The sequence below is a fragment of the Pogona vitticeps genome, chromosome 2, assembly GCF_051106095.1.
Source record: "Pogona vitticeps strain Pit_001003342236 chromosome 2, PviZW2.1, whole genome shotgun sequence".
Lineage (NCBI taxonomy): Eukaryota > Metazoa > Chordata > Lepidosauria > Squamata > Agamidae > Pogona > Pogona vitticeps.
This window is the reverse complement of record NC_135784.1, coordinates 29,241,049-29,265,231: the sequence shown is the minus strand read 5'-3', so window position 1 is coordinate 29,265,231 and position 24,183 is coordinate 29,241,049. Positions and strand designations below refer to the sequence as shown.

Genomic DNA, 24,183 nt, shown 5'->3' with positions numbered 1-24,183 from the left:
AGTTCCCAGAAGTGGTGAAATACATCTGTTTGTCATAGCATATTTTTTTTCCTCCCTTATCTTGTATTTAGTGTGCTTTGTTTTGGACACATCGTTTGGAGGGAAAACAGACTAATTGCAGGGAATACATATTCCTTTTAATGTCTAGTTTCACCCTTAGCCATTCCAAGCTCTGAAAGCCAAGTTAGCTTACTTTTTGGAAATTGTTTTCTTGGACTGTCAGAATCAGCACAGACTGGTGCAAACATTTACCCATGCTGCCTGTTTTTGGCTTTCTGCTCCCTGGTTACATTTGCAAACCACAAATTTGCATGGTGTTTTTGCATGATGTTTTTCAGTTAGTCTGGGTAACTGATACTCTTTCTATGCCCAGTATGGCAGCTATGCCTCTGCCCATGAATATGATATGCAGGAACTCGGGTATCCCGTCTGGGCCAGGCAAGCAGGCAGGCAGGCACCTTGCTTCTCTGAGATATTGCAATGAGGGTAAAGGTCAAGGAGGCCATCAGAGAAATGTGCCAAGAGTTATAGCCTGGCCACGGATTGCTTCTATTTTCATATTCTTATTATAAGGTCACACATTGGTTTCCTTTCCAAAGGGGTTATTAGTGTCCAAGCAGCAAGAGCGAAAAACGTTTCCAAGTCATAAAAATCTAATCAAATCTTAGCGAGATAGGAAAGAAATGTTCCTCACTCTCCGTGGAAAACTATGACTAGGCAACAATTTTGTGCCGTTGCAAAATCCTAATTTAAACACTCCATTCTAACTAGAGCATTCAGCAGCTAAGTGTCATGTTTCACATCTGACTTACAATCAATCACAACTTTTTTTTAGAACAGATGTTGCTTGAGGCTCACTTCTGTTTGCCTTACTTTTTTGAGCTTTCCAGGTACTCTGTGAGGTTCTGAAGGATTTTCCCCCCAACCCTGAGGACTAGAAACTTGCAGTGTTGCCATCTCAGAGGAAAGCCTCAATGACTGATTTTATCGTTCTCAGCCCAGTTAAAAAGTTGCACAGAAATATGCATGATCTGCACATCGTCATGATAATGAAGTAAACTGCAAAGGATTCAATTGGGCTTCCCCTCAAGAAAGTATATTCGGGATTGCAACCTAGTATAACAAGACTACAACATAAATCACATGATGTTTGCCTACATTGCCTAATACCTGCTCTTGTAGTCCTGCCATGAGAAAATATTTAATTCTTGCTCAGATGTTACATACTCAAACTCCCAACCTCTGGCGAGAAGATGCTATTATGACAGGTCACTTGGTTTGGCAAATTATTGACATTTATCACTGCACACACACGCAAGGAGTGGCAGCTGGGAACAGAGGAAAGCACTCCAGACTCCTTCAATAGACATCAGACCCCGAAGACTTTACGTCCCCAGACAGCGACCGTGGCTTCCATCTCCTATCTTCACTTTCTGGCTGCAAAGCCACTTCTTCTCAGCTGAACAGTTGGCACTGCTCACAGTCTCCTGGGTTAGATAAGCACATGGTCCATCTCCTTGGATTTCAAAGCTGCAAAGATTAAAAATCAGAAGGTGGGTTATATGGGAATCAATATAATTGATTTTAGTTGCATGCCTAACAGATGGGTCCAAATTAAACCCATGTTTCTTGACTTTTTAACAGATGGCCCCTATTGGATTTAAAAAAAATCATGTCTCCCCTTAAAACCTGTTCTTCCCCAAGAAAATTGTTTGAAATATCCCAATTAAAATAAACCAAAGAATTTGAAAATGCAAAGCAAAGCATCCAATCCACTGGGGATAAGATGATGTGCTAGTGGGTTGGGATTGGAAGAGGGGAAAATGCTTTCCCTTGAAATTTTTAGGGAGAGGAAGTCACACATCCTGGTCTATAAGCTGCCCCTGAGATGATGCACTTTAAGAAGGCCATGTCTAATCCCTCCTTCTATTTTTAAAATTAAAAATATTAATACTGAATATTGTTTTTTAAACAGTATGTCTCCTCCAAAATCCTGATCTAACACCACCTTAAAGAGGAAAACAAGGACAGTAGCGCACCTCGTATGACAGAATCAGAAAACCTTTTAAACCACACCAACCCTAAACAAGCATAGAATCACCCATCCGATATAATTCTCAGTGAAGTCCAGCTAAGGCTTGTAGAAAAAACAACAAGAAGAGCCTTATCTGGGGTGAGCCAAGTGCAGTTTCCGGACTGTACGCAGCTCCTAAGACTGTTTTTCCGTGCTCTGGATCCCACCCCCGACAAACATGTTGGACCATACCCTGTTCATTTCTTCTCCTAGAAGCCTCCACACCCAGCAAATGTTGTATGACTCTGGGATGGTGTGGCTCCCCAGTGGGTCCTCCTGGGGCAGATAACGGTCCCCTGAACCTCTGGCCCTTCCCCATCCCTGCTCTCATGGAGTGTGAAATATATATCTGTAGAGAATTAAATTAGGGTTCTCTGGCCACAACTGAACAGAATCTGTTGCAGGATCTCTGCAATGTCTAGTTGGTCAAAAGTGGGATGTTCTGGAGTGACTTATCAGATGACCTTCAACAGGGCTGGGAAATGCCAGATCCTTTTAACTGGAAGGGCTGGACATTGAAGCTGGCACCATCTATATTATGGAGTGCAAACAAGTCCCCCTTCAGATGTTGTTGGATGGTGTCCAAGTCCAGAATAGCCAACAGTCAAGGATGATGCTAGCTACAATCCACCAATATCTGGAGGAGTAAATCCATCCAGTCCTGCCTGTATCACTGAGCTGTGATTTTTTTCCCCCCTTAGGATGACCTGTGAATATGGTTCTTTTGCCCGAAAAAAAACAGATGAGAATCTGCCCTAAGTAAAGGACATTAAAAAGAAAAACCCTCACAGGTTGTTAAACACGGTCCCGTCAGTCCATTTCCACCTGTCATCTGATTCTCTGAGGAGGCCAACCCAATGGTTGAAGGGTCCTTTGTCTTTCAGTGCAATGTTCTAATTTTAAAAAAAGAGAGAAAGAGTTGGTGTTTAAGGATTGCCAAAAAACCTCATTCAAAATAACCTGGTAGTTGCCTGGTTTTGATTCCTCCACAGTTTCTGGACTTACTGCTGAGGAACTGGGCAAGAGCAGCTACAGAGCCTGTTTTGGGGCACAGCTCAAGAGATGCCAACATTCCTTTTCCCACCAGATGTGCCAACAGCAGCTTTGGATACAGGGTATGGAAAAGTTTTTTTTTTTCATAAAGTACATCCCCCAGAATTCCCCCTTAGTATGACCAGTGGCAGATTCCAGGACCTGCAGTCTGAAAAACAAACTTTTACAAGGTGTCCTGAGGATCAAGCATTAAAGTTTTCATTAATGGCTCTTCTCCTTCTGGAGCACATAGTAACTATATGGTGTTGCAGCTCATAGGAGTTACTGGGAGATGCAGTCCAAAAAAGTAACTCTACCAAGCTCTTGTTCCAGGTCTTGCCCTCATCCAGATACAAGAATAACTGAAATCAAAAGTTGGCAACCTGTATAATAAAAACAGGACCTCAAGGAACACAAGATAAGCTACTGTGGCCAGTATTTTTTTTGTATTAACCAAATGCAAGCCCTTTAAAGCAGTGGTCCCCAACCTTGGGCCTCCAGATGTTCTTGGACTTCAACTCCCAGAAATCCTGGCCAGAAGAGGTGGTGGTGGTGTAGGCTTCTGGGAGTTGTAGTCCAAGAACATCTGGAGGCCCAAGGTTGCAGGCCACTGCTTTAAAGCACTAACAATGTGCCTTGTTTACTCAGAAGTAACTTTCAAATTGCCTAGCAAGTTCTGTTCTCTAGGAAAATGTGTTTAAGATTGGAGCCTCGAGTGAGGCTGCCTTACTATAAAAAGAGGAGCATCTACATTTCTTGGCAGATTTGGGATACCATTATGGATGGCACACTAGAACCCTAAAAGATCCAATTCACAGGACGTCTTCTGCCATGGAGTTCTGGACAAGCGCTGTTGAATTAAACAGATGCTGCACATGAGCACAGCAGCGCTATTTTACTCTGTTATTTTATGAATCATTTTGGATAGAAATTCACCTTTGTCTCCTGGAACTGCCTTTCTCTGAAAAGAATTCAAACAGAGAATAGAACTGGAGCCAAATTTTGTTCCACTGGCCTTATAAAAGAGCTTTGCCAGGTCAGCCGTTTCCCATTCCCTGAGATTTCAGGGTCAAAACATTAAAACACGGGTTGGGCCCTTGTGATGCCACAGGGGGGTGTATTTTTGTGTAACAACTGCCCGTGTGCATGCGCGCATGTGAGTGTGTCTGTGTGTGCGCACACATGTGCAATGAATGAGAGAGAGAGAGAGGGAGACAATGAGGATTTCCTGCACTATTTCCTGAACAAATACTATGTGCACGCCCCCACATCCCTTGACAATAAGCCAATGAACGCTAATGCCAGAAGTGAATGGGAAGGAAATAGGTGTCCAGCCATGGTGTAGTGAAACCAGGGTTTACAGGGTCAGATACCTGGGACTTTCCCAGTAGTAGGAACTACGATGTCATCTATCACTCTCCCTTAGACCTCTCTGCTTCCTCTCAGCTTAGCTGCAATCCTCATAGTAGCTAGGAGGGAAACAGACATTCCCAGGAATAGGCAAGCATCTTTGCTGTGTTTTAGGTTGGTTTGCTCTTGGACAAGCTGTTAAGAGCCATTAACTTTACAAAACACCTACCTCTTGTTTGTTAATATGGACAAATGCAGGTGTCTGCTTGTTTGGAGTCTCCTTACTTGGCAGGTAGAGTTATGGGGACCTGAGTGCCCCTGCATTTCCAAATTTACTATGACACTGCTGGTGGCCAGGCATTGAAGCCACAACACACAACAAAATCAAAAATTGTCCTCCTCTTATATTGCTTATTCAGAGATTTGTCTTGCTGCCTGGAGACCCAAAGAAGCATTCCCTGAGACATCAGCCAGTGGCCCTGGAACTGGTGAGTCTGCTTTTAAGACTAGGATTGGAAACTTCAATAGGATCTGGATCTGTGTTAGGTCCACAGTTCGATATCCTATGTTTCTACAGCTTTAGCTGGAGGACTTCTGTCAGTCTTCCAACTGCCTTTCCATTTGTTGTTCAGGGTGCTAGAAAGTAGCAATATTTATGGAGCCATTTTGTGGAACATTATGTATAGTATCTGTAAATTAGAAGGCAAGAGAAAACTCTTTTGCTCTATTTTCAAAGAAAGACAACAATTCTTAGAGAGATCCTCATGAGAAAGCAGAATTATATTTTATGAAGTACAGTAGGACCCCCATATCCACTGAGGATTGGTTCCAAGCCCCCCATGGATGCTGAAAACTGTGGATAATAGTGAACACAGACAGACAGACAGACAGACAGACAGACAGACAGACAGACAGACAGATAGATAGATAGATAGATAGATAGATAGATAGATAGATAGATAGATAGATAGATAGATAGATAGATAGATAGCAGAAAGGAAAGAAAAACAGAAAAAAACCTATTTTCACATGCATTACCACTAGAGGGTGTCAGGGACTGTGCTATGTATCCTTCACTAAGACGTATTCATAGCATAGTCTCTGACTCCATCTAGTGGTCAGTGCTGGTAATACATGTGAAAATAGTTTTTTCTGGCTTTTTTTCTTTTAATATTTTTAATATTTTCAGACCGTGGATAAGTGAATCTGTGGATAACTTTCCTGTGGAAAAGGGGGTCCCACTGTACTATTTTTACATGCTAAAGATGCTGGAAGTGGAGTGCTGTACAAAAGGGAGCTTGCACAAGCTCTTTCCTGCAGCACATACACACAAGCAAAAGGCATATGGGAAGATATTTTGCAGAGTGGGGAAAAAAATTTAATCTACCTCTCCCAAAATGGCCCTATACTTTCTGGAGGAACTTGGGGGGTTGTAACCCCCCCAAAAGTAATTTTCCTTGTTTCGACATTGCAGTATTCATGAGGTAACAAAAGAGAAATCTGAAATTAACTGAACCTGCAACCACGTCAGATGAGGTGCGGATCCTTCTCTTACCAGTTTCTCTATGTTTTCAATCACGGCCAAGGAGGCACCAAGGGAGGAACAGTAGTGCTGGCCAGCATCCCAGCCCCCTTCCGCTTCCGGAGCATGATAGCAGTTCCCTTGGTTCATGACCCAGTCGGGTGGACAGCAAGGGGACATGGTGATAGCAGCTGCAGCTGGAAGATTAGGTTTGGCCTCTAAAACAAAGAGAATCAGTAGGGTCAGAATCAAGGGTTGGCATGAGTAGGCACCTGCCAAGGGACCATAACTGGCAGCCACTGGCAAGTTCTTTTCTGGTTCCCACTCTCCCTCTGGTCTCTCCCTCCGCCCCCGCCCCCCAGAAATGGGTAGTGAGGAGAAGAAAGCCACAGATGTTACTTCCTGCTCCCAAGCAAGCAGGCGGTAGCAGCGATGTGAAGCAGCAGCAACAGCTCGTAGCTATGCTAGAAAGAAGATAACTACACTAAGGGCTGAGACTTTGAGGTGAAAACAAAGGAAAAAGTAATGGAATTAAAAATATTTTCAGCCACCTATTCAACTTGATAGTATGCCCTGTCTCATATAGAACATCTGAATATTATATTCAGTTATCTCTTTGACTGGTGGTTTATAAAAGGAAAATCGCTGTGCATTTTTTGTGGGCAGAGGGTGGGGGACACACAATGTATTAGCTTTGTTAAAGAACCAAAGAAGAGCATTAACATCTCAGTATTACTAAAGGGCTGGATATCATAATTTTAATTTTAAAATGTGCAACACTCTGTTAGTTGTTTGATGATGATGATGATGATGATGATGATGATGATGATGATGATGATCCATGACCAGCAAAAGACCATTTAACAATGGTTAAATTCATAAGACAGTCACAATGCTAAAGGGGCTGGATACACACACAACATTCTCCCTGCAGAAGAACTATCATGTGTGTCAAAACTCACATATTAGCACGAAGGTTTATGTGCACAAGCCCTGCTTGCCATGATGCCATTGCACTAGTGCAAGACCTGCTATGCTAGTGAATAGGCACTTTAGAGTTAGCACATGGGCAGTATCCAACTTTGTTGTACTACAATACAATCCAGCACAACTGTACCCATGGAAATTTTCACTCCATTTGCATTATGTTGGATTTCAACCATAACATAGACACATCTGGCATGAGAAATGGCTACACAGTCACAGTCAGTTCTGCAGTCAAGACTCTCTGCTCATGGCCTGAGTTCAATCCCAGGCTGAGATAGCCAGCTTGAGGTTGATTCAACCTTCCATCCTTCCGAGGTCTGCAAATTGAGCATCCAGCTCGCCGGGGCAGGGGGCAGTGTGTAGCCTGCATAATTACATTGTAAACCACCTGGAGACTGCCTTAAGTGCTATGGGATGGTATACAAGCAGAACACTTAAATATAATTGTTGGTAATGGATGCTGAACTTTCTAGGGGAAATCCTACAATTCTTCAAGATGTCATAGATTTTTGTTGATACTACACCGTTCTTTTCCACTCACTTGTAAAAACGAAGATGGTTGTGACCAAGCCCACAATCTGGATAATGAATAGTACCAGAACGATCCACGTAACTGAGTTTTGGAGCCTGGAATTTGCTGGAGTACCTGCAGAATGTAGTACGGTAGACAATTAACACAAAGTTCAATGGCTTGTTCTAAAGACCAGCATCACAGCCCTCAAACACTTCAATGCTCAGGAGAACCCTGTTGAAAGATCACCCTCAGTCACTTCAATGATGCGTCAATCTCTGCATGCATGAGATCTCAGGTGCCGAATCATTGATGAAAACTGCAATTCAAAACTGAAGAAAGGCACAGGAAGTCCACGAACAGAGGGCCCAGCAAGAAGACCTTGCCATCTTCCACTCTGGCCAGCGAATATACAGCTTAAGGAGGGTTCTCTTTGCTTCAGTGCCAGACCACATACAACACAGTAGGAATAAGCACTCAGCTTCAAGAATAGAAATGGGGAAATGGAACTGATCCTGTGGCCATTGGCTTCCCCTACCTCACAGCTATTTGCAAGATGAGCAACATCAAAGCAATAGACCAAATAAATAAAACCTCAATGTTGTCAGGTTCTCAGCTTAAGCCTTGGATGGAGCCTTTTCAGCTGGTGCTCTAGCTTATCTTCTCCCTCATGCCCCCAGCATTGTCTGCCAGCATCTAATTTAGGGCTAGCTTTGCTCCTGTGGGGAGGAAGAAAGAGGAGCGAAGCTATTAAGGGGATCAATGCCTAGAAGGAGTGGGGATTCCCTTCTTACCAGACTCGGGGGTGAGGCATGGAGAAACCTCAGTCATCCAATGGGGAAAGCTCTGTGAGGCTGAATGAGGTCCATTGGCCTGGAATACTTACTTCTCTCCTTTGCCCTGTAGGCTATAGGAGACACTTTTTCATCCACAAAGCTGACTTTGCCATTGAGATTCTATTTATTTGGAAGGCTGATCATTGTAAGCAACAAAGAGAGTTCATGGGAGGTGTTTGCAGTACAGATACATGTCGCTTTTATACTTGTATAAAAAACACAAAAAGATCCACTCTTAAGTCCCATCAAGCATGAGAATGACCCAGGTCTGTGGAATAAATGGTGGGATTCCTAGAAAAGGTTCTGGAAATACTGGGGTTTGGCCATGAGAAGCTCAATAACAGTGATGGAATTTTTCTAAAATACAGTGGTGCCTCGCTTAACAATTTTAATTGGTTCCAAAAAAATCATCGCTATGGGAAAACATCGCTAAGCGAAACGCGGTTTGCCATAGAAATGCATTGAAAACCGGATAATCCGTTCCAATGGGAACGGATTGCCGTCCTTAAGCGGAAATCGCCATAAGAAACATCACTAAGCAAAACACTGTTCCCCAATTGAAATTCATTGAAACCTATTCAATGCATCTCAATGGGCGAAAAAATTACAACAAATTTGAAAAGAGTCAGAACAAAGTCAAATTAGTTTAACAAAGGGTTTATTAAGTGCACTTATGATTTCAAGCATTCTAAACATTTTAAAACATTTTTAAACATATAAAAACCAGCCAAACAGTCAAAACCATCGTTAAGCGAAACAGGGGGCCCCAAACTGTCATCGCTATGCGAAGCATGGTCCCAAACATCGCTATGTGAAAATCGCCCATGGGGAACATCGTTAAACGGAGCGCAAGATCGCTCCGAAGAAGTCATCGCTAAGCGAATTTGTCGTTAAACGAAGCGATCGTTAAGCGAGGCACCACTGTATAGCATTCCTATCATTACTCATCTTATTCAGGATTGTCACAGATATTCTATTGGCTATGTACGCAAGTACAAGAGAAATCGCAGAGGTTGTTACACCTAATTGATAAGGTGCCAGTCAAATGTGAGTTGCGTGCCTGGCCTTGTGCCCAGCTGTGCATCCAATATGTGCCCAGCATACAACCAGCATCTTTTAAATTAGATTCAGTCAGCCATGGCAACATCTGTAATTCCTCTTGTGTAAAAAACCAATAGGATTCCTCTTGTGGTTCCTCTTGCACAAATATACAATAGGGCTTGGTGCTGTGTATTTTCAGTTTCAAGGGAAATCTTGCTTCTCTTGAATCAGCAGTTGTTGTTCATCAGAAAAGTAAAATGGACATAGCTGCGAAAGGGAGAAGATGTGATTGAAGGGGGAGAGTTTTTAGGTAGTTAAAGAATTACTATTTCTGTCCTGAGACTTATCCAACTTGCAAGTAATCAGACTGATTGTGCACGAGTCATACGTTCCCTTGGATGGAAACCGGATCTCTTTAGTTACCTAACATTGAATTTAATTCTATTTGTATGCTTGTCATTTTACTGAATTTTAATTTACTGTTGTTTTAAATTGTCCTGTAAGCCACCTTGGTTCCCCAGTTCTGGGGGGGGGGGGAATGGCATATACACGATATATGTAAGTAAATAAATAAATTTGATGTCTCAAACCATGAAAGACTGCTTGAAGTACATCTCTCCAACACTGAGACTGAGCTGCTTTCAGTTCAAATAATTTGCTATTTATAACTTCTGTTTCTACCTTCAGATGACATAATACATGCTTGAGAGTGACAGGACCTCAGACAACCCTAACCAGCCAAAAAGATGAGGAGTTCACCTTTTCCCTCATATCCCACTTAGGTCAGACTATAATTCCCAGATTGCACCCACTTCCTGAAGAGTGGACAGTCTTAAAAGGGCAGGCCCCTGGCCTTGAATTCAGCATTCTAGAGTCACTCAACCAGCACCCAACCTTATTAGCCTGTTCTGTTGAAGAGGTGTCAAGTTGTCCTGTTCCATAGAGGTATATCCACCCAGAAATGCCATTCATAGTAAAGGCATGCTACCTTCTTCCTTGTTCTTTTCCAAGCTGAGGTCAACCCATGTCTCAATCAGCAGTTTTTTTGCATCATCCATCTTGTTTCCGTCAAGTGTTTCTGCTTCACAGAATAAAGAGAAATGGATGATGAACTCTGTCTTATCTGTTATAACCTTCTGAAATCACCTTTTCTGAATGAGTTTTCTAATATGTTCCAACAGAACTCAGATGCAGGGTACAATGTGATCCCATATGGGCAATGTTTAACTATTAGGAGGGCTCGTATATGCTTGTATCTAGGGCAAGTCCAATTGAACTCAGCAGGACTTGCTTCTGAATAGAACTGAACTCTGAGAGTACTGTGCAACTAGTATGGCTTGGCTGAGTCTGCTTTCTTGCCATCTGTTGATCCTGTATCTTTGGGAATGAACAGCATATTACAAAGAATGCAGATGCCGATCCAGCTAGTGGCCGTAATATGCCAGAAGGAAGTCCCTTTGCGAAGTTCCTTAGCTAGCTGTAGAACTATGTGTTCTATGTAGAACACAGGTGTTCTGTGAAATTTCTCAAGTGGATGCAACAACAAGAAAGACACTTGCATGATTCGCAGAGTGCATGACATGCAACAATGGGCTCAAATTGCAGGAAGACAGATTTTGGTTGAATATCAGGAAAGTCTTCCTAACTGTTAGAGCAGTAAGACAATGGAACCAATGACCTCGAGAGGTGGGGAGTGATCCAACGCTGGTGGCATTCAAGAGAAACTTAGACAACCAACTGGCAAATATTCTTTGATTTGTATCCTTGCATTGAGCAAGGAGAGGGTTGGACTCAATGGTCTTATAGGCCTCTTCCAAATTTGCTACTGTATTCTTTTTCAAATGATGAAATTCTATTTATCAGATCTAGGTTACTAGTATATTCATACCCCTTCCTTCCCCTGAAAACTAACTGGTGTATGTCTGTCTTCATTTGAATAGCTCTGGGCTAGCATTAGACAAAACTCTCTTTTTAAAACTTCTAAGCTCCCATAGTGAGTCCTATCATAAGTGTTGCATTTCAGGTACAATGCTATATTTCTTTACCTGTCCCTTTGAAGGCAGCTGTGTTGTTCCAGTATCCTATAATGAGAGGATGAATTGGCTCTGATTTTGAAGAACTATTCTCCCACCTGCAGGGAAAAACAAAAATCAGCTTTCCCAGCTTCATGCCGCAAAATCAATGCTTCAGTTTTAAATAGTACCTCAGGGAAGAATGTCAAAAGCATTGAAATTTGCAACAGCCTTCCCTAGCTGGGCATCCTCTGAATCTACAATTCCCACCATCCCCAACTGTGAGGGTATGGGTTTTGTAGTACTTGTTTCCCAGAATTTGCAGGTGTTCTGTCTCAGCCAGAGGCCTAGCTTTTGTTGTGGAAGAGCACCAAGGCCATATCTCAAGACTGATAAACATAACATTCCTTGCTGATGGCATACCACCAGCCTGGGAACCAGAGAAGGAGTTGTGAAAGTTACAAGCTGGGTATGGAGTTGTGGACAAAGGACTGTATGCTGATTGGATACCATCATGAAGCAGAGACTTTGATTTAAGATATAGAAAGAGGGGATTAAGTGTAGGTGTGTGTGTGAGTGTAAGATGGAGGAGAGAAGGTGGATGACAGGTTTAAAGCCTTAGTTGATTGATTAGGAGATTTTTAGCAATGGTGACTTAGAATAGCCTGGTCATTAAGTAGCAAAGCTATTACCTAGTTAATCATTTTATTGTTTTACGGGGAGGTCTTATAGGTTACTTAATACTTAGATACTTGGCATTTAACCAGTATAATTTGTATCTTTTTGTATTTTTTCCGTTTTATAATTTTTACTCTTTTTAAATAAATATTTTATGTCTTACCCAAGTGTGATCATCCTTGGTGAAAATGCCTAAAGAAAGTGCTTTGGTCACAAGGGCTTTGTTTACTGTTTTGTTCTTTGGGTAACCTACTGGTTGGTGTGCAAGGTTCTAAGGACACAGCAAAAGAGTTTTAAGCCTAAGTAAGTGAGTACTGTAATTAGAAATCTAGGGACAGAAGCTTGCCCACAATTGCCCAGATCTTCCCCAGTCTAGGGAAGAAGTGGTGGACGTTGGGAACTACAGTTTGGCTCCTTCCCTGAGTGGAATGGCTTCTCTAAGGAGACGCGTTCCTGACACCAACCATCTGTCCTGATGTACTGGCTGGGGATGATAAAATGTGTAGTCCCACCTATTCCCAAGGAGTCTTGCTTGAATGAGCCTAGCTTAAAACGTAATCTGATTTATTCTTATTATTATTGGTGAAATCACACTCACAAAATATATCAATAGAATAATTATAGCAATACTTTTTTTGAAAATTCCATCAAAATAATGTTGATGAATAATATTCACACAGTATTATTATACCAGTATCAAAAAACATTAGCAGTTCACAATTTTAAAAACAGAGTCATAATTTAAAAGCAAGACACTGATTGTTGTTGTTCTTTTCAGCTCAGCACTATCTTTGAGGGGCCTGCTTGACTGGCTGTGAAAACCTTATGAAGTGAAACCCTTTTCCCTTCCAAGAGTGATGCAAAGCCGAGACCAGGCTCACTGCTTAGAAAAGAAAGAGCTACAGACAATGTCTCCTCACCATTTTTCCTGCCAGAAAGATCCTCTTGGAGAGAAAGGCAGGGCACAAATAACAAAAATAAATAATTGATAAGTACAGAAACCTTCCTGACCACAGTGGTGGCTTGGAAGGGACCTCTTACCTATTCAGTGGGCTTCCAGTCCCCTAGGCAAAAAAGAATGAAAAAGAGAAATAGACCTTTAGTTCATTTATTGTATCTTACTAAAAATGGCTTAGTTAGAAATAACTGTTTTTAGTACACTAAGGCTGTTTCCAAATTAAAGCAACAAGGAGTCTTGTGGTACCTCAAAGATTATCCAGCTTTTTTGCCATACATTTTGGAGGAGTGATGGTGACTTATGCAGCTGTATCTGAAGAAAATGAACTGCAGCACCAGACATTCATATCCAATTAAATGGTGTCACAAAATTCCTTGTGGGTTTTGCCCAAACTGCAACACAAAACCAACTTATTTATCTCAAAGTGCCAACACTGCAATTAAACCTGAATACTGAAGTTTTAGTTTAAATAAAAAACAACTGCCCCTGCATTGCAAGGGTTAAATGCTTGGGGGTTTTTTGTGTGTTTGTTTGTTTTTTGTCTAGGGGCGGTATTAACAGAGAAATACTTACTGGTCCCCCAATCCCCCATTGGACTAGACCAGTAATGGCCACCATTGCACCCCCTCCGCTGGACCACTGCACCAACACAGGGGAGTGTCAAAATCTGGGATCGGAGGATGGGTAAGTATTTCTCGATGGTGACTTATGGCTCACATGCCCACAGAGAGGGCTCTGAGTGCCAACTGTGGCATGTATGCCATAGGGTCCACCATTACTGGTATAGATGGTTGATTTCAATATGAAGCCAAGGCAGACCTTTCAACATCACAGTAATCCAAATTTATGCACCAACCACCAATGCTAAAGAGGCTGAAATTGATGAATTTTCTGAAGACTTACAACACCTTCTAGAACTGACATCAAAGAAATATGTTCTTCTTATTATATCTGACTGAAATACTAAAGTAGGGAGTCAATAGATAAAAGGAACAACAGGTAAATTTGGCCTTGGAGTTCAAAACGAAGCAAGGTAAAGGCTAACAGAGTTTTATCAAGAAAACAAGCTGGTCATCACAAACACTCTTTTCCAACAACACAAGAGGTGACTCTATACGTGGACATCGCCAGATGGGCAATACCGAAATCAGATGATGATGTTCTCTGCAGCCCAAGATGAAGAAGCTCTATACAATCAGCAAAAACAAGACCTGGAGCTGATTGTGGCTCTGATCATCAGCTTCTTATAGCAAAACTCAAGTTTAAACTGAAGAGAGTAGGAAAAATCACTGGGCTAGTCAGGTATAATCTAAACCAAATCCTTTATGAATACACAGTGGAAGTGAACGACAGATTTAAGGAACTCGATTTGGTGGACAGAGTGCCTGAAGAACTATGGATGGAGGCTCGTAACATTGTACAGGAGGCAGCAACGAAAACCATCCCAAAGAAAAAGAAATGCAAGAAAGCAAAGTAGCTGTCCAACGAGGCCTTAGAAATAGCAGAGAAGAGAAGGGAAACAAAATGCAAGGGAGATAGGGAAAGTTACAGAAAATGGAATGCTGACTTCCAAAGAATAGCAAGGAGAGACAAGAAGAGGGCCTTCTTAAATGAACAGCGCAAAGAAATAGACGACAAGAATAGAAAGGGGAAAACCAGAGATTTGTTCAGGAAAATTGGAGATATTAAAGGAACCTTTTGTGCAAAGATGGACATGATAAAGGACAAAAATGGTAGGGACCTAACAGAAGCAGAACATTTTCTGGTGATTTTTTATGCACTGGTAAGGGATATGAACCAGGAACTGCCAGTCCCACAATAGCACCTTAGCCACTGTATGACATGCAGTTCTTTTAGCCCATAAAACTGTATGGGATTTTCTTCTGTTTTGAGCACAAACTAATAGCAGCCATAGTGTGATGATGGGCCCCTGTGATGTCATTGACTGACTAAGCACATTGGCTGCAATCCTGTTGCTTAGTATGAGGGACGGGAACTCAGGAGTCATGGCTAGGACATGACTTGCAGGTTTCTGGGGAGGAGGAGGACCCAGGACTCAAATTGCAACTTGGACCCATATGTCTGAGTTGCGTGGTCCCTATGGGCATCTCCCTACCTGTTGCTACTGCCCACTGCTGTCATCTTCAGAGACAACAGACCGACTTCCTTTCCAGGGGCCAACTGCTGCCTCTCCCCATGCATTCACTGCCCAGCTGAGGCTGGTGCATGTGCAGAAGCAGGGGCTGGCTCCAGGAAGTGCAGTTGGGCTGCTGTCTCTGTGAATTTGAAGGCTCATCTTCCCTTCCATGCTTGTTTGGCACATGCCCCCTCTCAGCAAGGGATCTGAGACTCAGACTTTGGATTTGGACCCCAAGATTCAGACTTGGGACTCAGTCCCAACCACTTACCAACATCCCAGCTTAGTGTAGTTGATTTATTTTAACATTGGTTGTTGTGGGTTTTTCAGGCTTCTTGGCCATGTTCTGAAAGTGGTTTTTCCTAACGTTTCGCCAGTCTCTGTGGCCAGCATCTTCAGAGGACAGCACAGTTTGCTGTCCTCTGAAGATGCCGGCCACAGAGACTGGCGAAACGTTAGGAAAAACCACTTTCAGAACATGGCCAAGAAGCCCGAAAAAAACCACAACAACCATTAGATCCCGGCCGTGAAAGCCTTCGCAAATACATATTTTAACATTGTAAGTCACAAATAAAGGGGGCCTTACAGAGGAGTTGATTCACCAAATCCTCACTGATTCAACAGGTCTAACTTAGCAGATAAAGCAACAGGATTTCAAACACTGAGCTTTTGAAATGAATAACACCAACAGCACCTTGAAACTGTCTCTCCTTTAGATTGGGTTTCATGAGATGGCTCCATTTTCTTTCTGTTCACATAAAACAAAGAGACCTCCACTGTTTTTACCAAATGAATACAGGGGGTAAGGATATCCATTGTTGCTTAGGACATCCAACTGTGAGCATTTGCAAGAGAGACTTTTTTTCATCCCTCCCATTGACTGTCCCTGCAAATGTTTTCTCCAACATTGCCTTTGTGTTGTTTCAGGACATACAAGTTTGGCACCATGCAAGTACAAGGCTAATGACCGCTTGGTTCTGCCTAAGCAACTCAAGAGAGAGAGAGCATTTTCCGCAGCAACCAAAGCGAAGCACTTTTCCTTCCAGTACTGTGATGATGTAGGAAGAGTGGAAAGTAAAGCTCTAACAAAGCGCTGAGGCCATAACAGTGACATTCTCTTGAAGACTGTTCAGAATTTCATCTGGTCTAAATAGTGGCAGCCTGCCATCTGACAGAACGACTAAATGAGAACGCATTATACTTTTAAGTAAGTATTAACAAGTTTACATTTACACTTTTGATTAAGTATGAGTGATTAAGCTTCTGTTTATTGTGATTTGATTTCTGGATGCAATTCACGGGGAGATGATGGTTACCTACCTGTTTTTCTCTCTCTGCTGCCAGGCTTCTGGGAATCACAGTGTGCGAAGCATGATCCCAATATTTTCTGCAGACAGAGCAAAGAGGTGCTTGGTCCTCCACACAGAAGAGACTCAGTTCTTCCTTATGTATCTCACAGAGTTCCTGAGGTGACGGTTTCGTTTCATCCACTGTTGTCAGTCTTGTGGTTTCTTCCATTTTCTCAAGTGGTTCCCCTCAAGCCAAGTTTCTTTTCAAGAAAAAAAAAATCTTTGCAAACAGAGCAGGTTGCTTTTCTTCTTCAACTCCTTACCCCAGGAAATTACTGGAACATGCTTGACGAAAACTGTGCCCGTAAATTTGGGTGGCCGGCTGTTGACAGAGATCCAAACCGATTGAACAAACAGATCCTTCAAGTGGGGCGGGTTGGAGAGTTCTCTCTGCCGACTGCTCTAGAAAGGAGAAAGAAAATGTTATGTGTCCTGCAGGGTCTATAATATTCACCTATATATATATAGTAAATTCCTAATAGGACTCTTCAGACTTTCATATATCTCAGTCATGGAGAGGAGAGGGGAATGCCTGCTCCAGGTGTAATCCTGTCTACTTCTTCTCTGATTTCCACCCTCATGACAAGGAATCTCTGAAGTCTAACTACAGTAGCTTCAGCTGAACACATTTTCAGTGCTCTTGGCGGCTTGGAATGACAAAATAATGTAGCTGGAAGGGGATCTATAAGGCCATTGAATCCAACCCCCTGCTAAATTGAGGAATCCACATCAAAGTATACAGATTATATACAATGTATTCGCGAAGGCTTTCACGGCCGGGATCTAATGGTTGTTGTGGGTTTTTCGGGCTTCTTGGCTGTGTTCTGAAGGTGGTTTTTTCCTAACGTTTCGCCAGTCTCTGTGGCCGGCATCTTCAGAGGACAGCAAACTGTGCTCTGGTGTAGTTTGGCTAGGGCGTGGAGTATTTATGGCTGTGAGATGGGATGATTAGTGTGTATTGTTGTGGGTGTATTGTTTTCTGTGGATGGGTGATTAGTGTGTTTTGTTGTGGGTGTATTGTTGTGATAAGGAGATTATCTGTCACTGTGGTTGATGGTAGTGATCCCCTTGACCTTGTGGTTGGGTAGAGTTCGTGACCACTTCAGGGCCCCTAATCCTGGAGAAGCCCAAGAAGCAACTTTAGTTTTTAAAAACTTTGTGGTGCTCTGTCATAGAACTGCCCCATTAAAGAACATAACAGTGGTTACCCAGACCCTGTCGCTGGTTGGAAAGCCCGCTCCCCCAACAGTTCAAGCTTCAGAACCCCAACAATGCAGGTCCACCACTGCCCTAGGTTAAAATTACTCCCTCATGCTTTTCATTGTGGTTTCAATCTAGACTACCACCTTTAGCAAAAGAAAATAAGCACAAGCATTGTTATTCTTCAAGCAGCTTCCATCTTTGGCACTACTCCCACAAATCTCCATAACATGGTAAGTATATGAAAATTCCGCTTTGTGACATCAAGGCTGCGCTATAGAAAGACAGCTGTCAAATCTGCAAAGATAGCTCTGAGAGCTGGCCCAAGGCCTGTCCACACTAAGATGTTCAGACTTCCTTGTACACATGACACCAATCTTGGTGTGAGCACAATGCAAAACCTTAGTGCCAAGAAAGCTCAGTGGCTTAGTCAGAGGTTGGGAGTTAGATTCCCCACTGGGCCTCCTTGACAGGAACTGGACTTGATGATCTATAGGGTCCCTTCCAACTCTGCAGTTCAACGGGTGGTGATGATTAAAATTAAAGCAAGACCAAAACAAAAACAAAACCTTTTGCTTCCTGGGTTTGTTTAGCACTCAAGAGGCTGGGTGGTGTATTTTTTGTTTTGTTTTGGTTCTGTTTGGTTCTCAGATCTGCTCCAGTGTAGCATCTGCTTATGTAGATCCCAGTAATGGGTTCATGTCTACTGACCCATGCACTTTGTGTCTGTGTTTCATTTTATATTTTCTTGTGGGTATGTTCTGCTGCTCAGCCAACACCTTCCACACTTCCTGTTTATTTTTCTTTGGATATTAGCTGTTTGTGTGTTCCACTTTTTATTTTATTTTTTAATGTTTCCACTTTTTAACAGAGCACAAAAGTGAAAGCTACTTTAAAAAAAAAATAAGAGTAGAAAGTATTGCAGCAAAAATTATGAACATTTAAGAGAGAAGGATGGGGAGGCAAAATAAGGAAGGAAAGGAAGAGAGAATGAAGGAGACAGGGAGGCAGCAGAGAAAATGCCAGCTACTCCTGCCTTCTGTTTTTAAAAAGGAAAATATTATCACTTTAGCACCACAGCACAAAAGTGGAAGGTAGCCATTAAAATTAAAATTAGAAAGTGTTGCTATCAAAATATGAAGGTTTGAGAATGGTGGCTGGGTGAAACAAGGAGAGATGGGACAAGAGAATGAAGTAGACAAGGGTAAAGAAAATAGGCAAATGGATGTTGCTTGAAGTGCTTGAAGCGGGACCTCAGAGAACAACTCTGGATGTGCGTAGAGAGGTGGTAGAGGGGCAACCCAGTACATCCAGCAACAAATCTCTCATGTGCAGACACCAGTCTTGGGATGACCTACACACCAATCTGCAATATATATTTATATACCATATACCATATACCATATACCTATATATATACATATATACATATATATATACATATATATACACATATATACACATACACACACACACACACACACACACACACATATATATACACACACACACACACACACACACATATATATACACACACACACACATACATACATATATATATATATATATATATATATATATACATATACACATACACATACACATACATATACATACACATATATACACATACACATACACATATACACATATACACATATACATATACATATACATATATATATATATATATATACATACATACATACATACATACATACATACATACATACATACATATATATATATATATATATATATATATATATATATATATATATATATATATATATATATATATATATATATATATATATATATATATATATATATATATATATATATATATATATATATATATATATATATATATATATATATATATATATATATATATATATATATATATATATATATATATATATATATATATATATATATATATATATATATATATATATATATATATATACCAGAATGCCCTAGAATTTTTTTAAAAAATCAGAATGACCACAGTGTATGGAGGAGCCCGGAGGCGAAAGACAACATGGCCCTTTGCCGCCTCCAGAAACTGGCCGGAGTGACAGTTGGATCTCATTCTAACACTTCAACAGCAGTGGGCGACTGTCTTTCCATCCAGTGGCATAGCGTGGGTTTCCAGCACTTGGATCAGGGCAGATATTGCGGGTCACAAGCCACCTGCCCCTACGCAATGCATGGGCACGGTGGGGCGTGGTGGGAGATGCCCCCAGGATGGCTCCATGAAGCAGCCACGGAGCCACTCGAGGTCTGCACTGGCAGGGGTGGGCACAGAACCTCCCTGGCATCTTGGACTCAGGCTGCCAGGAGGGAAAGAGGAGCACAAAGAGTGGGTATGGGAGTGTGCCATGTGGGGCAACCCACACACCCCAAAGAATTTTGTCCTGCCCCCTCATGCTACCCCACGGTCTCCATTGCCTCTGAAGGCAGAAAGCTAGCTTAGGGTTACAGGAGGGTAGGTGTGGCCCTCACAAAGTCCAGGAATAAATAAATAAATAACATTTATTTTACACACACTAACACAATTTAAACAGTCAGGGCTGCTCAAAAGTATCTGTTTTGACATTTTCTTCATTTTTGAAAATATGTCTCAAGATGGATAAAGCAGCTTCCTCCGCTTTGGTGGAATTTGTTGCCTGTGGAGTATTGTGTACAGTTCTGGTCGCTGCACCTCAAAAAAGGACATTGTGGAAATGGAAAAGGTGCAGAAGAGAGTGACTAAAATGGTGACTGGGCTGGGGCACCTCCCTTATGAGGACAGGCTACAGCGTTTGGGGCTCTTTAGTCTAGAGAAAAGGTGCCTGAGGGGGGAACATGATCGAGACTATAAAACAATGTAGGAGACGGATCAAATGGATAGAGGGAAGCTCTTTTCCCTCTCAAGCAATCTGAGAACCAGGGGACATCCACTCCAATGGAGTGTTGGGAGAGTGAGAACAGACCAAAGAAAATATTTCTTGACCCAGTGTGTTGTTAGTCTGTGGAACTCCTTGCCACAAGATGTGGTGATGGCATCTGGTCTAGAGGCCTTTAAAAGGGGATTGGACAGATTCTTGGAGGAAAAATGCATCACAGGTTACAAGCCATGATGGGGATGTATCATCTCCATGCTTAGAAGGACCTCCAAATGCCAGAGGTAGGGGAGGTGGGTCAGGAAACAGGTCTCTAGTGGTCTCATGTGCTCCCAGAGGCCTCTGGTGGGGCCCCTGTGAGATACAGGAAGCTGGACTAGATGGGCCCTTGGCCTGGTCCAGCAGGGCTCTTCTTATGTTCTTATGGAACAAAAAAGGAGCCAGGTCTAGTTGCACGGAGAGAAGAATGAAAGTGTTTACAGGAACACACCATAGCTTTATACTGGAGTACAGTACTTCAACTGCGTACAAAAGGTCCACGTTTCCCCTTTGCAGTAGCTACAACAAAAGGGACTGAGTAGAGAATTAGGTGCCCCAGCCCAGTTATCATTTTAGTCGCTCTCTTCTGTGCACCTTTTCTCAGCCTGAGACCGCAAAAACTGCTACCAGTCAGGACAGACAACACTGGACTTCACAGATAAATTGCTTGACCTAAAATTAAGCATGTTCCTCAAGACAGCGCTCCACCCTTACCTTCACCCTCCTGAATATCCCCTGCAGTCATTAAATAGCCACACTCCTGCAATCCACATTATAGAGTGATAGAGAGAGCAGAAGCAAACCAGTTGCACCACACCAAGAGACCTGCTAAACCACACCAGGAAGGCTGCAGCTGTTCAGAATGGCTGGCTCTCAAGGGCAGCCTTCCTTCTTCCAAAATTTAATAATAATTGTTGCAAAGATATATAAGAGGATAACAAAAAAAATGAAAAGCATCTAATTCTGTAAGATTTAAGAAATCAAAGCGGAGATTGAATAAAGATTGGGGTGCTGAAAGATCAACAAGAGAATACATAACTGGATAAGGTTAAAATAAAGGCAAGGCAGGCAATATACTGAAGAACTATATGGAAGACATGCAAGAACAACAATTATTTTGATAATGGATCATTTGATAAAGGATCTACAGTTTTAGAAAGTGAAGTGCAGCCTGGGTAGAAGTTGTGATTCAATCTGGAAGAAATGGTTCTGCCTCCTATATTTGAATATCTGATGTGTAATCTTTACACTGGACATGAGGCTACCTTTAGGACAGAATATGGAGAAACAGAATACTTTCCCTATTATCAAAGATGCATTTTTACTTCTTGTCTATTCAACTTGTATACAATTTAAAATTCACTTCTGAGAGTAAGTTTTATTTCCCTGTCTTTTCAATTGGTATACCAAATTTATCAGGGAAAAGTGGATTAGACTCAGATGAAAGAGAGAGAATTGATGGAAGAATCATTAGTAATTTAAAATATGTCGATGAGAGGCTTTTATTGGCAGAAAGCAGCAATACTGGAGAAAGTTAAAAAAAGAAAATGCAAAAGCCAGGATTAGAGATGAACTTTTAAAAGACATTAATTACTCAGGTGTTGTTTATTTTATTTATTATTATTTATTATTAAATTTCTGCCCCACCCATCTGGTGGCAAGCCACTCCTTTTGAGCGGCTACAAAAGAAATAAGCACAGGTAATGTTGACAATAAAGACATCAAACTAGTTAAAGATTTTCTATACTTAGGCTGAGTCATCAAATCCAAATGTAGAGTGCAGCCAAGAGTCGGAAGACTGGGACTTAGATAGGCAGCTATGAAGGTACTAGAAAGTGTAAGGGTATGTTGTTGGAGACCAAAACGACTATGGCGTTCTATTGACCAAGCAGAAAAGGAAAGAAAATCAACTCACTCAAAATATGGCATTAGAAGGGAACTTTATGGGTACCATTGATTGTCAGAAAGACAAATAAAGAGGCGCTAGATCAAATTGTGTCTCAAGTCTCTCCAGAAGCAAAAATAAATAAAGTGAGACTATTGTACTTTGGACATGTGGGAAAGCAGGATTCACTAGAAAAGACAATAATGCTAGGGAAATTGGAAGGCAGACTGAACATGAAATGGACTGAATCAATTAAAAAAACCTTGGTCTTTGGTTCATAAAAATGGAGCATGGCTATTAATGCTAGGATCTTTTGGTGTCATTGCCATAATTTGGAAGTAAAAGAGGTCAGTGTGCTACTTCTCCATGCTGGACAGGAAGCATGCAAATGTGGGCTTCTAGACTTCTAGCAAGCTAAAACAAAAGCAATGACAGGCTTTATTGGGGTTATTTATATGAGGCTAGAGTATACCATGCCATGCCTTGCGGGATTATTTGGGTAATAGGAGATATTCAATAAACTTTAGATCAGGAAGACAAAGAAGTCTTCCTGATCTAATATACAGTATCTTAGAGACAGAGAAGAACAAATCCTTTGCAACGTACCTGGAAGTTCACTTTACAGCTTCTTTTCCTCTGATTCTGTCAACGTCGTTGATAGTAAACATAGATTCTTGCTTTTTGAATTCTTGTTTTTCAGACGTCAGGGCTTGTCTTAGCTCTTAAGCCCAAGAAGTAGCCACTTCTGATGTTATCTCAAAATTACAATGAAAAGGGATCTCCTCACTAACACTTCCCAAGAAAACCAGGAGCAAACTGAAACAGGAGCTGCTAAACTAAACATGGGAGGGAACTTGGAGGTAAGAGGTTTACTACAAACAGGAAGGGCTAAATTGGTCCAGCGTGGTTTTGCCAAGGCCAGCAGACATTAAATTACAGAGGGATGTCAACACCCAGGGAGCAAGGGGGGCAGTTTGGAGCGACGGGCACAACTGTGTCCCAAAGTAACCCATGGATGTGGAAGAAGAGAACATTTTCAAGCAACAACTTCCAAGTTCCAGGTCATAAAAGGGCTGATTGGCTAACTTCAAAAGGTTCTGAAATTACAAACCGGTGTGCTTGGGTCTGTGAGATTGAGTTTCTCAAAATAATGATAGTATGAATGCAGCAATACAGCACAGGTGCTTATGAACCAGCATTCTGTTTCTTGATCTCTTGGGAGATTTGAAGACATGGTCTTTTGACAGGCATGTGCTCCAGCTAACCTCTGGTTTTTAGGTGCCTCCAAACCCCTGTTGGCAAACAAATGTCTATCCCAAATGTTTGCAGCTGTTTTGCCTCATGGAGTTGGAAGACTATCTAGTTTCGCTCCGTAAACAAAATTAATCCTATGTTCTTTTGCTGGAATTTCGTACACACTCTTGATTCCTAAGGTTCCCATAATTCATTTTTACAACTTACTCATGGTTCCAATAATGGTGGACAATGCCATAAGGAAAGCTTGCATCGTTTCATGTATCGGCTCTGTTCAGGAGAGTACAGTGGTGCCCTGCATAGCGAGGTTAATCCGTTCCGGCTTAACCTTCGCTATGCAGAAACATCGCTATACGGAACGAAAAAACCCATTGGAACGCATTAAACTTCGTTTAATGCGTTCCAGTGTGGCCCAAACTCACCG

At 41.8% G+C, this 24,183-nt stretch overlaps 1 protein-coding gene and 1 long non-coding RNA gene across 3 annotated transcripts in view; both read right to left on the bottom strand.

The window, feature by feature from the left end:
* LOC144587579 (uncharacterized) overlaps positions 1-24,183 on the bottom strand; it is a 127,030-nt gene that overhangs the window by 50,854 nt on the left and 51,993 nt on the right. The window lies entirely within an intron of this gene.
* Positions 116-24,164, bottom strand: LOC110090159 (killer cell lectin-like receptor subfamily B member 1C). 2 transcript variants are annotated; one of them, XM_020813716.3, is made up of 9 exons: positions 23,112-24,164; positions 16,459-16,889; positions 13,085-13,107; positions 11,399-11,484; positions 10,342-10,434; positions 7,507-7,611; positions 6,012-6,196; positions 2,864-2,967; positions 116-1,530 (listed from the first exon to the last, which is right to left on the bottom strand). In XM_020813716.3, the coding sequence occupies exons 2-9, from the start codon at positions 16,654-16,656 to the stop codon at positions 1,386-1,388; spliced, it is 939 nt and encodes a 312-aa protein (XP_020669375.3). In that variant the 5' UTR covers positions 16,657-16,889; positions 23,112-24,164; the 3' UTR covers positions 116-1,385. The 2 variants fall into 2 exon arrangements, with proteins under 2 accessions (XP_020669375.3, XP_020669378.3); XM_020813719.3 differs by having other exon boundaries at positions 10,342-10,431.

Excerpts from the sequence above, each read along its gene's own strand:
- LOC110090159 (XM_020813716.3), bottom strand. The coding sequence starts at position 16,656 with ATGGAAGAAACCACAAGACTGACAACAGTGGATGAAACGAAACCGTCA. Across the intron at positions 13,108-16,458 it reads CAGCAGAGAGAGAAAAACAG|GGGACTGGAAGCCCACTGAA; the intron begins GTAGGTAACCAT and ends TTTTTTGCCTAG. Across the intron at positions 7,612-10,341 it reads GGAAAAGAACAAGGAAGAAG|GTACTCCAGCAAATTCCAGG; the intron begins GTAGCATGCCTT and ends TACATTCTGCAG.